We start from the raw sequence: 14,243 nt of genomic DNA on the forward strand, positions 1-14,243 counted from the left end.
TATTGTAGTGCCAGAAAACTTGATGCATTAATGCTCCCAGAGACTACTAGGCAATCCAAATGGGTTACATTTTATGGCCCTTTGGTTATCGTCCTCTGCTGTGAGAGAGCGACACTGGCAGGTGGTGGTTCCCATCCACTCCAGGGTACCAGTAAATACATGTACTTCCCAAATTCTATCGCCACCAACAGAACCAGACTATCGAGAAGACGCAGCCGAGCATCATCGAAGCGCAAGTTATTATGAATCAGCGCAGGAAAAATAAGAAATTTAACAAAAATAAATAAAAAAAAATCACTGCAATATGGCGTTGTATCTTGATAATTCCCAGGAATAAGGATAATCAATATATGATGGCTTCACGGAACATATGAAATTATATATATAGGAAATAAAAAGATATAAACAATTGGAGGTATATAAATATATCATATGCATCAGATGTATGGAAACTAATAATACTAGGATGATACTGGTCTAGCACGCATAAACACTCGTCCCAAACTCAGTGCTATCCTTCAATGAGAACATCAAGAGTTGTTTACAAATCACTAAGGCATCAGGGTGGATGCTCCTTACAGCGACAACTCCCTTGATCTTCCAGTGGAAGGTAAGCTGCAACTCCTCCCAGCCTATACTGCCTCTTTATTAGGAAATGTGACCACAGTTTTACTTTCTACAGATCGGAAGATCAATAACCAATCTGTACCACGGTTTGAGCCCATGTCACTAATGAACGCCACAGATAGCGCGACAACAATCAGCATGGAAGCCTCAAGAGTAAAAACGCTCATTATAAAGCAGTAATTAGTTTCAACTAATGCTTCCAGAGCTACTTAGCTGAAAATTATGTTTCTCGCCTAGCTCTCACACTCTGCGGCAGATATATGGAAAAGGACGTCCTAAACACCAGGGTGACGTCGAATATTTGATAAAAGAAAGAGAGATGCCAGAGAACTTAGAAGGTCAAAGTCTTCGATACTTCTTATCTACTCATTTATATTAGTACAACCCCCTCCATTGTTTTGCAGGCGCAGCGACAGATGTGTTTATAATTTCATTCACTATGACTCATACATAAAAGGAGTTACTAGAGATCCTGCTCACAACTTCCTAGGAAAATACAAATTATAACTACAAACTATAACAATGATTTACCAGTTATTCATTGCACATACAACCAAACATACATAATTCAAATGAAGTATTGATTAATTCAATGAGGATATGTAAAGATAGAAATTCAGAAACAATGTTGTGTTTGTCACCAGCCCGACTTGTCTCTAACAGTCAGAAATACCAAGCGTGAAATAATTCTTCCATCTCACTTCCACTGAATACAAGAGCACGTGAAGTCGTTCATGAAACTTCCTATTTATGAATACTCTGCCGTCCCCGTACTACAACGTGGTAGTGAAAGCAAAGTTTTACTTCTACGGCCATTCCTCGGTAAAGGGAAATATGTTCCTGTGCCGCTTCGCCCACTGAGGAAGAGAGATTGGGAGCAGAGCTTTGGGTGGACTCAGGAATTATGGTTGTTGGCAGGGAAACAGGACTTCCGGTGGACACAGGAGATGTAGAAGACACACTTACTGGAGCAGCTGGAACGACGATTGTTGGCGGGGAAACAGAGCTCTCGGTAGGCACAGTAGATGTAGAAGAAAAGGTCGCTGGTATTATTGTTGGCGGGGAAACAAGCCTTGGGAAAGACGGCACTGGTGGGATGATGTACAGCGAAGTGGAAGAAATGTCTGAAGAAGCTGCGTTAGAGAAACTTGTGGATTTAGATGGAGTTTCCGGAAGAGTTGCTAATGGGCCGATACCAGATGGCGTTGTTCCTTCGGAATGATCTGAAGAATGTGAAAGGGAAGCTTGGGTGGGGCTTCGGGAGGGGGATGCGACTTCTGGACGAATAAGTTGACTGGAGAAGGGAAAAGAACTTGTGGAAGTGGACGAGGGCTCAAGAAGAGACGGTGAAGGTATGCTGGGGACGGGGGACAAGCTTTTGGAATGTTCAGAGACCTCTGGGATAACTTTTTGTGGGATGGACGGAAGTGAAGTGGGGGAGAGACTTTGGGAGGAGGATGAGGAAGATTCGCTATCAGATGAAGCAGGAATGATTTGGAAGGTAGGGATAGATCCTTCGGCGTCGGGGTAAGCGGGAGGTGGCGAATGGGTAGGCGATGGATGACCTAAGGGTGAAGGAGAGCCTCTGGTTACTGATGTAGGACGATGCTCGGGTGAGGGAGAGTCGGTGGTTACCCACGTGGTGTGATCGCACACAGGTATTTCTTTTCCTTTGTGCGAAGGTATCGGCTGATGAACCCGATGGCGGAGAAACACGGCTACCATCTCCCCCGTGGCAGTGATCACCGAGCAGGCTAAACAGTACCCCTTTGGGAGGACCACGGTGGCCGGCTCCCCAGGCAGTTCCTCATGCACACAAAACTTATACATCCAGCTTTTGAGAAATTAGATGATGAAATAAACTGAGCAGCAAAGTCGGAAGATAAGATGGCGCTGGGATGGAAGAAATGGAAAAAAGTCTCCCCCCCTCTTTGCCGGGACTCTAGAAAATATCCTGCCTTTCTCCTTAGCAAGCAGACAGCAAGGAAAAAAAATTGCCAGTAAATAAGAAATGAGGATTATAGAGCTAAAACCGAATGTTTAAGCAATGAATGTATTAAAGAAATCGTCATTAAAGTAAAATAATGCATCTGTTCCAAACGTGCTCAAGTTTTAGAACATAAGAACATAAAAGAAAAAGAAAAGGAAGTAGTAAAGAATAAAAGTAAAAATGATGATGGTGATGATGATGATGATAATAATGGTGGTTAATAGTGATGATATTAATAATAATAATAATAATGATAATAATAATAATAATAATAATAATAATAATAATAATAATAATAATAATAATAATAATAATAATAATAACAATAACAATAATAATAATAATAATAATAATAATAATAATAATAATAATAATAATAACAACAACAATGATAATAAAATAATAAAATGATTATAGAATAATAATAATAATAATAATATTAATAATAATAATAATAATAATAATAATAATAATAATAATGATAATAATGATAATAATAATAACAATAATAATAATAATAATAATAATAATAATAGTAATAATAATAATAATAATAATAACAACAATGATAATAAAATGATAAAAATAATTATAAAATAATAATAATAATAATAATAATAATAATAATAATAATAATAATAATAATAATAATAATAATAATAATAATAATAATAGTAATAATAATAATAATAATAATAATAATAATAATAATTATTATTATTATTATTATTATTATTATTATTATTATTATTATTATTATTATTATAATGATAATAATAATAACAACAAAAACAACAGCTACTACAGTACTACTATTACTGTTACCTACATAGCATAATATAGGATAAGGCCGCTTCACACTGCCCGTTTCGTGCGTCCGTCTGAAGACTGTGTGTCGTCAGTAACGGGATAATCAACGACAGCTGCCAAACATTCCTCCGCGAGACGAGGCATACAAATCACAGAGACAACAATACTCACAGCCTCACAGGAAGATATTTGGATGTTTTTTTATTAATTCTCACGTCGACAGAGTGACATCATTGATGGCACATTGTCTAAGATGAACGTGAGAAACGGGTAGTTTTTAGTGAGCATAAGTAAATACAGTATTTCAATCCATTTTAGAGTGATTATATTTGTACGTATTCTAAATACAATTTTTCAAACTCTTTTATGAATACGCTGCTTAAATAAAACGATTTACGTCACCTGCGCAAATGTATCAAGATCCTGATTGCACTGTGGGAATCTGTGGTGCAAGACGCCACAAGGTCGTCATGGCAAATGGTACTCGTAAATTACTTACTCTGAACATATCTAAAGTGGTTCTCTCCAGATGCTTTGCTTATGTTGTTTAAGTTTTCCATATGCTGTACATGTTCACGTAGATGTGGATAAATGCATTGCAATAAATCACATATTACTGGTGAAAATTTTTGCTTAGAGATTAAGAAGATTCATGCATACATAACTGTATAAATGAAGTGGAAAGTGAATGAAGTGAAAAATGAAAGTGTAATTTGAATGCATTTGAAAATGTAACTATATAATCTATATATGCTGGATCCTTGGCTCCTATAACAGCCCAGTAAGAAAGCACGTCCCTGACTGACCCCCGGGGTCAGGCTACTGTTATATACTCCAGCAATGTCTGTTTTTGTATTACAGTACACGTATGTCTTGGCTCATTTTGTATACAGGATAGGCGACATAGATTGATGCACAAGACAGAGGAATGAGGCTGAAGGAGCAGTAGCACCCCTCACGTACCAAGGATCCTCGTGGTCAGTTATGAGTTTTGCCTTTGAACAAGAACGAAATGCGATGTAGTGTTACTTCAATCATAAGAACATAAGAACATAAGAAATAAGGGAAGCCACAAGAAACCATCAGGCTTACACGTGGCAGTCCCTGTATGAAATATACCTACCTATTTCTACCTATCGTCCCCATCCATAAATCTCTAATCTTGTTTTAAAGCTCCCTAATGTCTTAGGACTAACAATGTGATTACTGAGTCCGTTCCATTCATCTACCATTCTATTTGAAAACCAATTTTTTACCATCTCTTTTTTAAAAATAAATTTGTCAGTCTTGAACCCGCTATTTCTTGTTCTGTCCTGGTTGCTGATCCTTAGAATTTTGCTTACGTCCCCCTTGTTATAACCCTTATACCACTTAAAGACTTCTATCAGGTCCCCTCTTAACCTACGTCTCTCTAAAGAATGTAAATTTAACAGCTTCAGTCTCGCCTCCTAAGGAATACTCCTCATCCCCTGTATCCTTGTAGTCATTCTCCTTTGTACAGATTCTAATAGACCTATATCCTTCCTGTATATCTTTCCTACCGTAGTCTAGATGAGATCTGACCAGAGCCAAATATAACTTTAATATTACTTCGGGCCTTTTACTTCCAACACTCCTAAAAATGAATCCTAATGCCCTATTTGCCCTGTTTCTGGCCTCTATGCATTGCTTTCTTAGACGGAGTTCAGAGCTAACTATAACCCCTAAATCTTTTTCGTACCCTGAACCTACAAGAGTTTCCTTGTTTATTGTGTACCTACTGTGTGGGTTTCCTCTACCTACGCTCAGTACTTTGCATTTGTTGATATTAAACTGCATTTGCCATTTGTCCGTCCATTCGTTCATCCTATCTAAATCTGCCTGCAAGGCGATGGCATCCGATTCTGACCTAATTAATCTACCTATCTTCGTGTCACAGCACGATCCAGATATAGGATGTCATAACTATCACCAAGTCAACAAGTCAGGGAAGTCAGGCAAGACTTCCCTTTCGTGAAGCCATACTGTGACTTATTTATCAAGTTATGTTTATCTAAATGCTTCTAATGTTCTTCGCTATTATTGGCTCTGTTATTTTATCTACAACAGAAGTTAAGCTAACGTAATTAGACGTTAAAATATTATATTCTTTCTTAAAGATGGGTACTACATTAGCCTGCCTCCACATTACTGGTACCTCACCTGACTCAAGTGATTTCTTAAAGACAGAAACTAACGGCTCACTAATAACCTCTTTGCATTCCTTAAGTACTCTGAGATATATTTCATCTGGCCCTGGTGTCTTGAACTTTTTTTGCCTATCTATATCCTATCTATATCCTATCTATATCTTCTTAGTTATGGTAATATCTGTCAGCTTCTCATTCTCATCTGCTCTAAACATCCGTTCACTATTCGTCATATCCTGCATGTTTTCCTGGGTGAAGACAGTTAAAAATCATTCATTCATACTAATCTCCCCAGCTCCCCATCTGCTGCCTTTAACGGACCTATTGTTTCCTTATTCTTCGTCTTGTATACCTGATAAAATCCCGTGGGGCCCGTCTTCGTCTGGTTGGCTACCTTAAATTCATAACTGCTTTTAGCTTTCCTCGTTAACCCTCTGACTGTTCTAACTAACTCATTATATTGTGGCCTTAAAACCTCTTCCCTTGCCTTTATATACTTAAATATATACTTCTTTTCCGCCCTATATAATGTTTTAACCCTGCAGTCATCCATTTAGGGTAATTTTTCTGTGATCCTATTCCTCTCTACGAGATGTTTGCTAACTGACCTGTATGCAATTTATCTACGAAATATTCATACGACTCATCTACATTAACTTCACCTAATCCTCTCATCTTGGCCCCTTCCATCCTCTCCACTCCTCATTTACTCGCCTCGACCTCAGCTATCTCATCTCAGCATGACCTGATCCTCCAACATAAACATACATCCCCCTCTCTCCCTCCCCCGACCCTTCCGGACACTTCTTCCCTCCTCTTGTCCTACACCCTCACCCTCGCCTCACCTCCCTCATCTTGCCTTATCTCTCTCAACTCCGTCCTGGACCTGACTTCACACTGTGTCCGTTGCCAGTCAACTCCTTGGAAGTATCTTTTTAATTCCTCAAAATCTGCTCTTCTTAAGTCAGGTATTTTACTAGTGTTTTTTTGCTTCTATAGGTTTCCTCCCATTTTAATTTGTACCTAATTTCCCATTGGTCACTGTTACCTAGCTGCCCTCCAACCTCTATCTGCGTGACTGCTTCCTCCCTGTTAGTTAGAATTAAATATAGAATATTGTTTCCCCTTGTGGGTTCTACGATTACTTGTTTTGAAAAAATTATCCTGAATTACCTTAAGAAATTCCTCTGCTTCCCTGTTACCCACCATCAGACTCCAGGCGATATTCCTAAAATCAAAATCTCCTACCACACATACCTGACTGTACCTTTCTGTTCCATTTATTTCCTGTTATAGTGAGGTGTCAATTTCCTTTGTACTGTTCGGTAGCCTGTACACTACTCCCAGTAATACTGACTGTGATCCTTCCTTAATATTTACCCATATCGACTCTGTTTTGCTATATGTTTTAATTCTACTGATAATAGAAAAATGTAATGTGTCCCTAACGTATAACGCGATGCCTCCTCCTCTCCTGTTTTCCCTGTCTTTATAGAACAGTGTATAACCATCTATCTTAACTTCTGGATTAAGTACTTTTCCTAACCAAATTTCTGTTAAAGCAATATCAAGGTTCTCTATACACGCCATTCCTCTAAGCAAGTATATTTTATTCAAAATAATTCTACAATTCATGTAGTAAACACTTAAGCTATTCCTCGCCTTCCCTAAACTAGTTACCTTTCTAGATTGATCTAATTTGTCCTTCACTTCGTCCACCCAAGTCCCTCCTCGCTCCTGACTAACGAAAAAAGCCCTGGAGTGCAGTTACCTCCCGCTCGAGTGTTCCGGCCAAAACCCGAATAACCTGGCGTGATAAATGCACTCCATCCCTGGCGTGCAAGGTCTCCCTACCATAGAAACAGTCCCAGCTGTCGATGAACGCCCATCCTTTACTCTTATAATGATTCGCGAGCCTGCGATTCACTGTAATAGCCCTGGACAGCCACTCAGCACCAACTCCCCTCCTCGGCAAGACACCACATACCCCAGGGATCCCTCCCTTGTTCCTAATCCTATCCAAAGGCTGCCTAAACCTCTCGAACAGCTCTTCACTCCTGACCTTACCAAGGTCATTCCCTCCCGCACTGAGAAAAACAATGGGCTTGGCTTCATCATTTTCCAAGCACGTATCTAGCCTATCAGGAACCCTTGCTTTATCACCAAACAAAAGATTGCTACACACACTCGTTAGCTCGTTGAAGAACACATTCCCATTGGTCACAGACAAGTCCTAACCCACGTAAAGTGAAATTCAAGTGCATTGCCATTCAACAATCACAACTAGTGACGTCACGGTTCCAGGTTCAGAGATTTCCATCTCTCATTTCAGCAATCGGTCAGGAATAAGCGCATTACGTATTTAACCGTTACCTCAGTAATGAGAGAGAGAGAGAGAGAGAGAGAGAGAGAGAGAGAGAGAGAGAGAGAGAGAGAGAGAGAGAGAGAGAGAAGCGTGTGTTGTGCGATTGCTCGGTACCGACCTTTGTTATTCTGTGAATAACTTAAGTTTTGTAATAAAAGAGAGAAAAAGTAAACCAGTTGGCCACACACCACCAGTTGTAGATACATCACAAAAGGAACGATGTCGTCATAACGTGTGAAACTTTTACAAACTAACGCAGTGAGATCAACCAGAATAAAATAAAACGAAAACCAGATCAAACAAATAAGCTTGGGGAAATAACGCATATTGGTGACCCTACGAAATTATTATCTCTCTGTTTCCCTGGCTCTGTCTCTGTCGTTCATTTTGTATCTATCCTGTTCTTCCACGCGTAGTTAACTAGAAGTGGTAAATAGATAAACAAATACCTTCGTTGTAGACCAATAGATCTTCTGGTATCGGTTTCTCTCTCTCTCTCTCTCTCTCTCTCTCTCTCTCTCTCTCTCTCTCTCTCTCTCTCTCTCTCTCTCTCTCTCTCTCTCTCTCGATGAACCCAGCCTTATTTTAACCTGTGCTTTTTTTTCAGATACAAATTACTATATTTACTATACGAATAAAATGTATCAAAGGCATCAAACGTATCTTGCTGCTTCTCTCACCCTTCCTCTCTCCCTCCTTCCCACCGCACCACCACCCAAGGCCGCCGAGCATCGCGGGAGTAGTTTTATCTATCTCCGGCGACGTTGTCTAGTTGGCCATTGTGTGCTGTGACCAATGACGAGATGCCTGTGTCTCGCCTCTGCTCCCTTGATGTACTCTACAATTCCAGGAGTAAACAGAGGAAAGTAACTACAGACACAATGCCGAACAAATAGCAATTTACAGTGGCTCTAGAGGAGAAGCAACCTACAGTAGTAATAGTCCCATTTGCTGCAGTAATAGTTACATCCGTAAATCTTAAGAGCAAAATGAAGCAGAGCGAATTCATGAAGAATAAAAACGGCATGGTCTAAGTGGTTACATTTGTTGGATTTATCTGTTTCCTGGAGCGGTTCTAGAGTGTCTTGTGTTCCGGTGAAGGAGTTGTGTCTGGCACCATCAGACGGTCACAACTCATCCACCACACATACACCCTTCACAATACACAGCTAGAAAAAGTTCAAACCCAAATATTTTGGCATCCATCTCTCCACCAACATAAATTCAACACCCACATAGATTTGATCTGCTCAAAAGCCAACCGAACACTGGTGTTCTTGAGAAGAAACTTACACGGTTGTATACTCTTCATTTGTCTAGAATACTGCTCCACGGTGTGGGACCCCTACACACATAGAAATACTGATAAGATAGAATAAATTAACACCGAGACGAGTAGGCTCATTACAAACAATCACACCCGAACGCTTGGCAATGCAAGTTACTCAAAACAACATATAAACATGGATCCTCTTCGTCTTTTATATATATATATATATATATATATATATATATATATATATATATATATATATATATATATATATATATATATATATATATATATATATATATATATATATATATATATATATATATATATATATATATATATATATATATATATATATATATATATATATATATATATATATATATATATATATATATTGCCCTTGGCCGATGCCCCTCCTTCATAAAAAAAAAAAAAAAATACATACGCAGACAAGCACACAAACTTACACTTATGCATAAAATCACAATCACATAGACATTGTTCCACCTTAATACTTGCACCGCACAATCAACGTACTCACAGCACACCAATCATGGCATATTAATACTGACGCATACAAGCACTCGTGCTTTCCACGCACCATACGGCACTTGAACAGGCTTCCTCAAATTATTTTACACAATTATTTTACTAGTTCTGTTCACCAGACAACTCCGCACTCATTTATCACAACACTACCACAATACAAACTTCCTCGCATATTTAGCTCCTTCTATACTTTCTTTGGCTTCCTCTTCTGCCACCAATGATCTCAAATGTACATGTTATGCACCAATTCTGGTGCCCTATGCATCATATATACAAAATCAAAGTAACAATACTCTTGCCTGACTTACAAACAGCGGCAACAGGAAATTGGCGGCAGCAGCACCAACAACAGCCCCCTCCGGCATCGGCAAGCACAGGAGTCACAGTCTCAGAAGAGCCATCTTCTAAGAGCGTCCCTGCAGCAGCTCCTCTTTGCGCCACTGTGACACCACGTCAAGTCTTAAGCTTCCTTTCACATCGATCACCATTGCTCGCCACCGCACCATCGTTGCCTCTGCGAGCTGCTGAGCTGACACCATTGTGGGGACGAACTCCTGATGGGTGACGAGAGTAATAGTTGTTGGTTATGTCCTTGATAATCAGTCGTGTGTATTTAAAAATGTTATTTTTCCTTTCTGTCTCGCTTGTTTTAGTAATGGTAACTGTTTCTTCGTTATTTCTTGTGAAACTTGGCTCAGGTCTTCATTGTTGAAAACTAGTGGGGTCGTATTCACGAAGTTTTCTGGCATTTTTTTTTATTACTGCCTCTTGACTACCGAACTCGATCAAGCGGGCAACTATGATCCTGGATCGCACTGATGCAGTTGAGTTTCCTACACGTTAAATTCGTTCGATTTTGACTCCCAATAGTTGGAGCTTCTCTTCTAGAAGTTTTATTACATGTGTCGATGTTTGCTTCCATGTTTCGCTAGGATGTTCTTGTAAGGCAGAAATCCGTATATATATTTTTTTCTTGTTTATTTCCACTCGTTTCTCATCAGACGTTCGAATCACTCTTCTTAACTTGCTCTTAAGAGCCATGATTTCCACATGATAAAATTGCAGACTCTTGATGAAATCAGTTATGATGCCTTTAGTTATCTGGATTCCTGCCTTCAGCTTATCTAACACAAGATCCATGGATGTGTGAAATGTACGCTCTTGAGTATCAAGAAGTGCCTTGAAAGCTTCTAAATCTATGGCTGCTGGTAATCACTTGTTTGTTGGTGGATAGAGGTGAGCTTGTGGGGCACATCTCATCGCAACCATGGCCAAGTCAAGAGTATGAAAGAGAAAAAGTATTTTATTACACCTTTATGCTTTGATTCCAATTCTGATTTTATACAGTCGCTACACACACACACACACACAGATATATATATATATATATATATATATATATATATATATATATATATATATATATATATATATATATATATATATATATATATATATATATATATATATATATATATATATTTTTTTTTTTTTTTTTTTTTTTTTTTTTTTTTTTTTTTATGTGGGAAGGGCACCGGCCAAGGCCAACAAAACTGCAATAAAAAAAAAGGTCCCGATCCTTGAACAGGGTCAAAAGCTGAAGTAAAATATTATCTTGAAACCTCCCTCTTGAAAGAGTTTAATAGGAAGATGGAAGTACAGAAGCAGGCAGGGAGTTCCAGAGTTTAGCAGAGAAAGGGATGAATGATTGTGAATACTGGTTAACTCGTGTATTAGAAAGGTGGACAGAACAGGGGTGAGGGAAAGAAGAGTCTTTGCAGCGAGGCCGCGGGAGGAGGAAAGGTATGCAGTTAGTAAGATCAAAAGAGCAGTTGGTATGAAAATAACGGTAGAAGATAGCAGGAAATGTAACATTGTGGCGATGAGAAAGAGGCTGAAGACAGTCAGTTAGAGGAGAGGAATTGATAAGACGAAAATCTTTCGATTCCACCCTAAGAGAGCGGTATGAGTGGAACCACCCATACATGTGAATGAAACATACCCCACACAAGGACGGATAACACCCCTGTATAGAGTTAGCAGCTGGTGGATGAGAAAAGCCGGAGGAGATGACTCAGAACGCCTATGTTCATAAAAGATGCTTTAGCTAGAGATAAAATGTGGAATTCCCAGTTTAGATTATAAGTAAAGGACAGACCGAGAATGCTCAGAGTAGAAGAGGGGGGACAGTTGAGTGTCATTGAAGAAGAGAGGATAGTTGTCTTGAAGGTTGTGTCGAGCTCAGAGATGGAGGAATTGAGTTTCTGAGGCATTGAACAATATTAAATTTACTTAATAAGTGACAAATACACTGATGACTTTTCAATAATACTTCTTTCGCATAAGGTAATGAACAGTGGTGTTATGGACGATAACCAAGAGGCTCAAGCTAGGAATCAGGAGTAATTTGATGTTAAGCTGTTATTTGGTTTGAAGTTCCTTCACCTCTTTGTCATCTGCTGAGCAATATAAGAGACGTATAAATATGAAGCGTTTCCATCAGTATAGAAAGGATGACTTAACATCAAAGCAGCAAGAATATACTAGCAACAACTTTTTCGTAAATTATCTTTTTTTTTTCAGACATTAAATTTTTCCTCTAGTCTCGGAGATTAAAACTTACATAAACTTACTAGACTTACTAAAGGAAAACATAGACACAAGCCAGTTAATGGATGAAAACTCAGACATTAATATGTTGATAGTTTTAATGATTTTGTGTTTATGAAAAGAAAACATGATACAAGATAGTGGTATATAAGATAATAGATACAGAGAAACACCAGATTCAGGAACAACTGAGCTGACTCCTGCCGCAGGAGGTTACGTGCATGGTGAAAGATATCAACAGAAGCAGGCTTTGATCCCACTCAATCGCCGCCAGCGCACCAGCGCACCAAAATCCTTCACAAGGAGGTGTTACACGAGCTTGAGGTCAGCTGTGAGCTGGAAGTTTTTGCCGGACTTGGTGATAATACCGGACTCGCCGAAGTAGAGAATGTCGTCGATGAACTCCGGCGTGAACTGGATGATAGTTCCGTCAGTGAGGACAGCGCCAGAATATCCAATGGAGCCAATCTTAGGCCGCGTGAATCCGTTGGTGACGTCACGCTTCAGGCGGTGCAGGTCCAGGGTGAGGTGAACATTTTTGCCGGACTTGGTTACAATGCCAGCCGGTCCGATTTCTACGATGTCGTCCATGAACTCCTTCGTGAAGGGAATGATGCGACCGTCGACGGTGACGATGCCGCTACGTCCAATGAGACCCACGCCTTTCCTTGCAAAGCCGATGGGGCTGGCGGCTGCCACAGCCACCACTGCCGCTACTACCACCTGCAGGGAACAGATACAACTATACAGCGTTACGGCACCACCGTTAAAAAAAAAAAAAAAAACATCTGTCGGAGGACCGTACTACTTTGGCGTAGGCGATCAAGTTAGAGACAATACTGCGTGAAAAGTATATTTTTTGTACCTATTCTGATGAAAATCATCCACTAAACCACTCTGAAAGTCTGGACATTTAACGGGAGTACAAATGCCATTATAAAAATCAAATAGAGAACTAAATCAAAATTGAATTAAAAATCAAAACAGAAATGTTTTCATACTCGTATTCACACAGTCTCTGACAAATCCAAGAATTTAATGTTTCAGATGAAGCATTTTACATGCATGTGCTTAAATGTGTAGTTTTTCAATGCTGTTATTTGTAATTACGCAAAACAAATGTTACAGCCGTGTACAATACTATTTCATATGCCCTGACTCTAGTTAATCTAGTTGTTTTGCTATCTTTACTTGTTTGCTTGTCTGTTACTGGATACCTTCACTTTTTTTTTTTCTTTTCAGAGACGTCCATGATTCCTTAGAGTAAATTAAAACAATCTAACTTCTTGTGTTTCCTTCTCACTGATGGTCACTTGTAATGCTTAAGTAAAATGTGCCTAAAGGGAACCACTCTCTCCTCGAAGTACTCACAAGAATCTTCATGATTGCTTGGTGCGATGAGCTGCTTCAAGAATAGGAAAGTGATGTGTGGTGCTGCTGATCACGCCGCCTTTTATAAACAAGCCGCTCCGCCCACTTATCCAGCGAACTGTTACGACGCCCTTTCCGCCTAGCCTTGTTCGCAAGGTCAGCAAGACGAGTTGCACCAGAAACACTCAGTCAGTTCTCAGAGGCACCTCAACGCGACCTTGAAACTTGTTGTTAACCGGGCACCTTTTTTGTTCTTGTTGTATAAAATTAGAAGCTCAAATTTCATCGCAAAACCGCCATTGCAGGAAGAAGTAGAACACATGTGAGCCATGAAGCGCCTATCCAGGCCTGGCACCACGTTTGGGAATGGTTATCCTGTCTAGTGTGTCATGCTCTTGAGAATGTAAAATGTTTGTTAAGCACAAGTATTTTCATCAAGGAAGGTGAAATAAGATCAATGCTATGCATGCAGAAACG

General features: G+C 39.3%; 1 protein-coding gene across 1 annotated transcript; it reads right to left on the minus strand.

Moving 5' to 3' along the window:
- Positions 1 to 12,475: 12,475 nt before the first annotated feature.
- On the minus strand, positions 12,476 to 13,870 carry LOC135116193 (cuticle protein CP1158-like). Its single transcript, XM_064033512.1, has 2 exons — positions 13,767 to 13,870; positions 12,476 to 13,118 (listed from the first exon to the last, which is right to left on the minus strand). The coding sequence occupies exons 1-2, from the start codon at positions 13,776 to 13,778 to the stop codon at positions 12,705 to 12,707; spliced, it is 426 nt and encodes a 141-aa protein (XP_063889582.1). The 5' UTR covers positions 13,779 to 13,870; the 3' UTR covers positions 12,476 to 12,704.
- Between the last annotated feature and the right edge of the window lie 373 nt (positions 13,871 to 14,243).

Source organism: Scylla paramamosain, chromosome 30 (assembly GCF_035594125.1).
Source record: "Scylla paramamosain isolate STU-SP2022 chromosome 30, ASM3559412v1, whole genome shotgun sequence".
Classification (NCBI taxonomy): domain Eukaryota; kingdom Metazoa; phylum Arthropoda; class Malacostraca; order Decapoda; family Portunidae; genus Scylla; species Scylla paramamosain.